The sequence below is a fragment of the Phaethon lepturus genome, unplaced genomic scaffold, assembly GCF_000687285.1.
Source record: "Phaethon lepturus isolate BGI_N335 unplaced genomic scaffold, ASM68728v1 scaffold4541, whole genome shotgun sequence".
Classification (NCBI taxonomy): Eukaryota; Metazoa; Chordata; class Aves; order Phaethontiformes; family Phaethontidae; genus Phaethon; species Phaethon lepturus.
Genome location: NW_010518356.1, coordinates 1 through 8892, shown reverse-complemented (window position 1 = coordinate 8892; position 8892 = coordinate 1). Strand labels below are relative to the sequence as shown.

The 8892-nt window shown below is 37.0% G+C and overlaps 1 protein-coding gene across 1 annotated transcript in view; it reads right to left on the bottom strand.

The window, feature by feature from the left end:
* Positions 1-7836, bottom strand: part of LOC104628196 (protein unc-79 homolog) — a gene marked incomplete at its 5' end in the record, with an annotated part of 35589 nt that extends 27753 nt beyond the window's left edge. Inside the window, 6 exons of the mRNA XM_010296700.1 lie at positions 2845-2955; positions 3572-3640; positions 5434-5607; positions 6547-6632; positions 6719-6831; positions 7798-7836. Of these exons, the coding sequence (XP_010295002.1) occupies positions 2845-2955; positions 3572-3640; positions 5434-5607; positions 6547-6632; positions 6719-6831; positions 7798-7836 (592 nt within the window). The remainder of the gene's footprint in view (positions 1-2844; positions 2956-3571; positions 3641-5433; positions 5608-6546; positions 6633-6718; positions 6832-7797) is intronic.
* Positions 7837-8892: the final 1056 nt, after the last annotated feature.

Below are 8892 nucleotides of genomic sequence, written 5' to 3'. Positions count from 1 at the left end.
TGCTGAAGTCTACTTATTCCTATCATTCTGCTGATGATAAATATATATAAATATGGTTTATACATACTTTAAGAACTTTATATTCAGCAACAGAGCTCTAAACGGGTATTAGTTCCATGAGAATAACGCCCAGGGGAGTCATACGTGTAAACCTGGGACCAAAGAATCAAGAATACAACCCCTTCAGCCTCTGTTCAGCCAAATTAACTCACTAGAATGTCTATGCATCCCTATAAGAAAAACGCCTTGCAACCTTCAAACTGTGACTTGCCAGAGGTCTATGTGTAGGAAGTGAAAAGACTGAAGTTTTTTCCAGCAATATCTCAGGTCCCAAACTTAGTAATAAGATTAGTAAATTTGGTTCTTTAATGGAGTGGTATGCTATCCTCCAAATAAGCCAGTATAAAGCAAAATTCTTGATTTTATCTCTGTTGCTACTACAGTAATTACAAATACTGAAGATCAGTCACTTCAAGATTCTGTAAAAAAATTCAATAGCAAAATCATGTGATGTCCAATTCAGCGGCATTCTGCATTTACTTAATAAGGATCAACAGAATGCTAGCAAAAGGCTAAGTTTAGGTTCAAGCTTCTGCAGCTGCACGAGATAAGAAAGCCAAATGTGTCCATTTAGGTCCTTAAGATACTTGAAAGGAAAACTAAAGATAAGATTACAATCCACAGAAGAGATGCTACTCTCAACTGAGAGTTCCAAAGGCACTGAAAAAATCAAATTGCTGACCTGGAACAGAAACTCAGACAAGGAAATATCAGATTGACATGAGTCTTCAGGCTCCAAGACAAGAGAAAGTGAGATATTCCTGCCACAGGGTATTAGGAAAATGTTGGAAATAAAAAAAGATTTGGAGTGGTTGTACAGCACTGACCTCTACAAAGTGCATGTCAGAGTGGCTTGGTCTTTCAAAAGACAAGAATACTCCATAGCTTAGCTGAAAGTTGGTGTTTTGTTCCAGCCAGCACATTCAAAATTGCAAAACAAGTAATTAAATCTGAATACTTTCAATGTTCACAAATTATATGCCTTCTGGAATTCACTTCTATGTGGTATTCTATCACAAACAACACTATTAGTTGGCTACAGTGACTTCCACTGTCGAGAAACAGAGATATCAAAACTGATTTGTTTTTTTCTAACGGCAGTCATTAATTTGATATTTCTAATCCAAAACCATGGTAAGCTTTCAGAAATAACAAAGATAATGTAGTGTGGAGTTCCACTAAATTAAGCATTTTGTGGCTATAAATTGCAGGAGATCATTCACTAATGATTCCATTCCTGGGTCACGAGGTTGCATTAAACTAAATCAAGATAGAGATTTTACCAAGTGCTATAATACAAGCTTCCTGTGTGCAGTTAAGTACTCAATATATTAATTGAGCTAGGAAGCATGCAAGAAAAGCATAGGGTTTTTTAATACCATGGTTTTAATAAAATTTTCTTGAAATAACTGAAACTGCAGAGCATGAAGGGAATGAAATATTTCCTGTATTTCACAACTTGCTTTAGCAGGCGTACATGAAAGAGTCTTATCAGACCACAAATGCAAGAGGAACATCTTTGCTTCAGTTTTAAATGGGGTTTTCTTCATTTCAATGAAAAAACCCCATGGTTGGACTTTAACATTTTTCTCACTTTGCCTTGGCCAAAGCCTTAACTACAGATCTAACTCGAATTACTTCCAAAAGCTGGACAGTCTCTTCTGTATTCAGGTTTTTTTTTCTTTCATAAATGCTTCTCTTTCAAATGAGACAAACTGCACCACTAGAAAAATAAGGAAAACTTTTACCAGATGGAATGGTTTGAAGCATTAAACAGAAAATAACAATATGTTTAATTACAGCAAGCAGTTTTTCTGTGAGACTGTCATTGATTTTATATTTTCTTCTTCACTGTTTGTCCAGTGATATTTTAAGTCTTACCAAGACTGAAGCAACCTGTGTTACAGTTCTACATTATCAATATAAAAAATCATGTAGCTACTGATGAGAGAACATTTCCTGAGGATTAATTACTGTTTTGACAAGTGTATCAAGGATGGAAAACTGTGCACTTAGTGGCTGAAGCAACATTTTTGTGCAGTACATTAACATAATGCAGCATATAGGGCCTTAGTAAAAGGTTTGATTGTTTTTTGTGGATTTTGTTTTGTTCAACTTCTTACCAATAGCAACAAAAATGAACTTGAGTAATAACTGAATGTTATTTGTACACCATAGCTTTCATCCAGGAATCTTAAAAACTTCTTAAAGGTGCACACATACTGTTCTCTTTTCTACACAGCTTATAGCCATGCATGCCAAAGTGAGATATCTAATACAGAATGAAACAGGATCCAAGCTGGGAAGCTCCTAACCTGGAGTCTTCCACTTTACTTAGCTATTTTTTGCCTCCTCTCACAGCTGTGCTCTCAAAAGGCACTAGAAGGAATATTTAAGTTTTTACTGTACAAGGTACATGGCTAAACTTGTGCACTAGGAAAGATATGACTGTAGAGACATTTTAAGTCATGCATGAATACCAGATATCATCTCTAAAAAGAGAAAAAAATTTCCAAGTCACGAAAACACACCAAAATACTTTTCTGAGCAATGTTTTTGGCAGGTTCCCTTTACCTGTGTCTATATCGTGAGTGTGAAACTCAGTACTATTAAAAGACACTGAATCATGATCACTACTTGATTAGCCAAACTACAACAAAACTGTTGACATGTCTGAAACTTGAAACTGATTTCATCTTTACTTACAAACATACTATCTGAGGGAAGTAGGACTTTGTCCTATTTTAACTTGTCCCTAAAAGGAAGATATGGTCTCATTGTTACCTTAGTGAAGGCTCGGTAGCACAAACCACACAGTTCCACCAGGTAGGCCAGAGTGAAGACAGCATTCTGAATTACAAAGCTTAGTAATTTTGAAAAAGGCTCCAGAAGACTCTGCAATGATGTGATTTAAAGAAATCAATTAACTGGTTGCTCAGCAAAACAAAAAGCATTCCAACTCTGAAACACCTGAATGGAACAGCATTATTTTTAGTTCAAAGGCAGTCCTGCTGGGATTTACACTGTTTCAGTCAAATGGCTATTCTGTCTAGCATTTGCCTTCATGCTTGTATGAGAAATTAGAAGCAAAAAAAATCAGAAAATAGTTTCACCTCTGACACAATGCTTAGGAGATACAAGAGATTCTGTAGTGTTTGTGCAGTAAAACCTCACTGATCTCAGTGGAATTGTACTGCAGAACTCCTAAGGAAGTTCATTATCTGCTGCTTTTTTTTTTTTCTTAAAGAAAAAAAACAGGATGGGGAAAAAAAGAAAAAGAGAACATCAAATCTTTAAGGATATACATTCACACCCACACAGGAATGTAATCCCACCCACACTTTACTGTAACCTAGATTCCAAAGCTCTTACCAGTCTCCAAAGATTATTGGACTGCACAATTTTATTCTTATATATAGTACTTTCCTAGCTAGGGGGTAAGAACATTTTCATAGAATAGCGCAGGCTGGCTAAATCTGAGGCAACAGAGTTTTGTCTTCTTGGAACTTACCCTGGTGGCACTAGTGGTAGGTATCTTCAACAAGCAAATCATGATTCTTAAACTAGAATCTAAAGAACACTGTGAACATATTTGAAGGCAGGGGAAAAAAAAAAAAAACACAAAACAACCAGAGTTAGTACCTTTCTGTGCACATTTTGTTTTTAGTGGTAGCAGCTATGAATAAGTTATAGGTGAAATCTGAAAAATGATCCCTGATGATGGATCTTTACTTACTTCGCCTAAACTGTCTTACTCCTGAACAGACAATCATACCCCTTCAGTTGTAACATACCACACCATGGGCCTTAAGATGATGAAATTTCACAAAAAGGCTAGTTTAGAAAAGTTAACTTTACCCCTCTTATGACAAAGATTTCCTAAAAATGTATTTCTGCTCTAATAAAAAAGGATTGGGGAAAAAATTAAAAAAAGAGTGGGTTATCAAGGAGGTATGAACCATCTACCTCATTCTGTATTTCTGTGGTTGTCCTGAGCTAATTTTTCCCCACACCCCAAGACAGAGCTGCAACTCACACCCCGTAACATCAGAATGCGCCCTGGCAATAGCTGCTCCAGAGGCCCCTCTAAAGTTGTTCCTTATGGTGTAAGATTTTTCTTCTGCATATATCAGGCAGGTTGTAGCAGCGAATGGGACTTTTCAGGGTCTATCCATTGTCTTGCCTCATCCCTGCTGCAAACATCTAGAACAGCAGAGAGTCATTTATTGACCCTACAGGAAGGAACAGGAGATGGGAAGTTCAGGAGCCAGCAATTGTTTTATTTGTAACACTAATGACACCTCTCCCAAATAAAAAGGAAATCAGAGTAAACACTCCATCTAAATGTTCTGTGAATGGCAGATATGCAGTTGGAACTATTAAGAACCAACTAATTTCTTTTTATTTATTTCAATTAGACAAGATGCAACAGATTGGAATGGCTAGTATGCAAAGGGAATGGTTATTACCTGTTTGGCTTAGTAAGTGCTACAGCATAGTGCCTCAATTTACCAAAATCCAAAGAGATTTCAAGATCTGACTATTGCATAATAGTGCCAAGGAATTTAATATCAATCATGTAATTTGGTGGTGACACCCAATTTAAAAGCAATGCTATAAGTCATAAAGTTAGATTTTGGATCCCTTGGCTCATACTGTGCAACACTGTTTTGCACAGAAGAAATTGCCACTGGGCTGATTCATGCCATAGGAAGTAAAGTCAGAATAAGAGCATCAGAATCCCATGTTTACTGGAAAGACTTAGAAACTGTGTTTACTGGAAAGATATCCAGAAATGTACACACCAGGAGATAAGATCCCACTGTATGTCCTCTGAGCACTCAGAAATCAGAGCTTGAAGCTTCTAGATTCAGTTTCTGCAACTATATGCTGATTACAGCCAGAACTACAACCTGGTCAGCCAAACAGGTGAGGCTCAATCCCCAGTAGTCTTAGTTCTCTGCCTGTCTGACTATTGTGTACTTTTAGCAAATTGATTAGGTGGTGCTAAACTTCTTGGGAAGTTTATTTTGTTTTAACAGTTAAAACCAGATGGATTTTTACTGCCAAAATGCTGATTCTCTCAAATGCAGTATTCTAATCTGACAAAAACAGGGCATGGAAAGTGTAAAGGAAAAAAGCCAACAAGAGGTGAAAAGTACTCCTGTCAGGGTTGTTATTGTTACCCAGGGAAAATATAATTAAAGGGATGGATCAGACATACAATATATCCTTTCATCTGGAAATATTAGTTGAATTATTAGAAAATATTTACAACAACTCGCTCTGATTTCTCATCCACAGCTTTCCCACTCTTTCGGTACATCCTGACCAATGGCAGTATAGCTCGTTTCAGATGTCCATACATCATACCTTAAGTGGCAAAACACAAGGGAGTTTGGTAAGGAAGGTCTGAAACTGGTTACTAATTGTGGTCCAGAGGTTGCTGGGTGAATCCATCGGCAATGCTTCCATAAAAGTAGCAATATTTTCCAAACAGCGTAGCATTGCACCCCCTGCTGGTAAATTCTTTTTGTTGTTTAAACCCTGGGGAAAAAAAATGAGAACTGTAAACAAATGTACACATACAGAAATGGTCCCTTAAACAGTATTTGGAAATGCCGAGCTTAATTTGTTCAGACCAAATACTACTTAGCTCTTCTGTAATGCTAATGATAAAATGTTGTGCAGGGAATTTGAACTGCATACATGACAGTTAAGTTTAGTTCAGTTCCTGAAGTATTGACCAAAAGATTTTGAGCCAAAACGTTACAAGCAGGATCCTAACTCATCACCTGCTTAGACCGGTATGGCAGTAAAAAAAAGCAGAACTTGTATTCACCACTGGATTGCCCATGTTCTCCTTTGGACAGTTTTAAACAAAACGTGTTCATTAATGTTCAGTAGACGATGTATGCTTTTTGGCTTGTGTACTACAGTCAGGCCTGGAAAGACATAAGCAGTTTTAAAGGGATGTCAAAACCTTTGTATGAAGCAATTGCCATGTTCTTGGAAGAGCAGGATACCTGCAAGTGACTAGTGCTAGTGGAAGGATAAAAGTTACAGCAGAAACAAGCCAAGAGCACAGAAGGCAGTCAGCAAAAGGCAGACAATAAATCTTTGGACTACTTGAGAAACTGCCAGCAGATACAGGAGAGAGGGAGAACTGAGATGTATGAGCAGAAATGTTTCTGAAAACTAGAAATAGTGCTGGGTGAAGGGATGGCACACACTACCAATGTGTGGGACAGCTCCAGGAGCTGGTCTGAGTTTAAAAAAAAAAAAAAAAAAGCTATCAGTGAGAGCAAAACCCAGAAGGAAAATGGTGAGGACAGCCTAATTCTGCTTCCAGAGAGGACAAAACAAAAATTTACATTACTTTTGGTGACGTAAGTTTGAACTCCTAATGAACGAGTAGAAATTATCCAATATGCCCGATAATGCTAATAAAACTAGCACCATTAACAGAGCTGATTGCCAACATACCTCTAACAGCTGGCTCAGAGCAGCAATGGAACTCAGCTCACTGAAGTCCATAAGAGACGTTGCCAAGGTCCGTAAAAAACTTCCATCTGAAATTCAAATTACATTTTTACACTAACTAATCATATATAGGTAACTGAAAGGATCAGAAATGCACTCAGGTACCATACATTACCTTTAATATTGCTCTGGAAGAGCTGGGGGAAAATGCCATTGGGAGCCAGCTGATGGAACACACAACGGAGGAATTGCTTGGCCACACCTGCAGCATTTCCAGGGATCATCATGCTGAAATGAAGGGAAGGAAAAAGAAGAAAAAAGAAATTGCATTGCAGATGAAACACTTCTCAAAGCTGACTACATGAAGAAAATAAAGATGATCCTATTCTTCTTAATTATGGAAGTGTTCAGTTATGGGGGAGACAGTCAAAAGCAGAACTGTCCTGATACCAAAAAACAGTTCAGCATGCTGGTTTTATGACTTCAGCTTGACTATGCAGAGCTGAAGAAGTTATATACACATACCTAAAGTATTTAAGTCTCAATAAATAGTGCATTTTTCCTGATTCTCCACATAGGTTTATTTGTGAGTCATCTGAGTTTGAAATATAATCCTGGTCTCACCTTGTGTATTTCAGTGATACAGGATGGGGTTCTTGGCTTTACCATAAAACACATGAACAACAGGTAAACACACACGTTAAAACATTAATTTGCATTTTGCTGTTTTCTTCAAGAGATTAAGTATTTCCTAATCACTCATAAAATGTTTTCATTTTAAAAAATTAAGTATTATCTATTTACTCATAAACTGCACTTATTAACATTTTTACAGCTTCTCAAAATGAATATATCCTATTAGTATCTGATTTACAAATGAGACATCACTACCAGGGGTTCTCTATGGCCAAGGATGATTCACTTGACTGAATGTATGGGGATGTTTATCAAGACAAATACTGAACACAGAACAAGCTAGAAAAAACTGCACTGAAATTGTGGAAACCCTAAGGCATCTTTAAATTACGTCTGAATCTGAGTTTTTTCAAGATCAATACATATGAATATAGGTTCCTGTTCATCTTCAGAACACATGAGATACTTGAAACAAGTGGGAAAGGACAGGTTTTTCCTCTTGCTCACAAGCCTTAACTAAATTTTTTAAAAGTTAAATTCAGGTGATTTCAGGGCCAGGGAGAATGAGGCTTTAGAGTAATCGTTTCATTTTGGCCAAGGTATCCTTTGCTACCATACCTTTCTGCTTGATTAGAAAAACTGGTACTTGATGCCAACCTAAAATAAAAATAAAAAATTAAGTGAAAGTCACATGCTTTTTTTTGTCTTTCATTTTTAAGTAAGCAAACAAAGTATCTTTTTTTTTCAAATAACATACAAGAATTTTAGAGAACATTTAAAATGTCACCAGAAAGGTCTTCTGGAGAGCACTTAATTCAGTCAAATCATGTCTGCGTGACATATAAACTTTATACAGTCATGCAGTCTCACAAATACTTAACAGCTCCAAAGACAATTCTGCTTACCTCCCTGTACTAGCATGAAGATAATGAAGTAAAGCTATTGCCTTACATGCACATCATGGGTAAGTACTAACCTACAGGGATTTGGGGAAAAAAAAAAGTTTGCCAGAAGCTACCTACTGACTGAATTGTTTCTGATTAACACAGCAGCACAGACGAAGCCAAAATTCTCTACTTGTCAGTCTGAAGTAAGGTTTCTGTTTCCAGATTTTGGCACCTAAATAACCGGCCTAATTTCAGAAACACTAAGTACCTACGAGCTCTTACGAAGTCAGATGAGAAATAATGCATTCTCAAAAATCAGGTCATTTATTTTAGTACCTAAATAGACTTTGAAGCCAAATATGGGCATTCAGTGATGAAAATATTGAACACAATCTTAAAGCAAAATCGTGCACTTCAGTATCCAGGACATGTAAATGTACAGAATCAGGGATTATAATATCCAAGTAACACACCTTTAATACCAGAAGCCACTAAAAGCATTTATGAAGATGTATACCGGAAGCATCTCTTACATACAAAATACCATGTAATTTTTACTTTCTTCTGCTGCGCATCGGTATTTCAGCTAGTATAAGTTGGATATGTCTAAACGGAAAGTTCATAGAGCTACGCTAATTTACATTCAATAATGATCTGGCCTTCAATGTTTATCTTTGATTCAGGATCCTTTTAGGCTGGATTAAGCTGTTGCTCAACCTCTGCCAGCCTCTGGTCTGAAGACAGTTTCCTCTCTAGTCACCACTGCAAAATACGAAAAGGACCCGAAGGCAGCTCAGTGAAATCACAGAATCACAGAATCACAGAA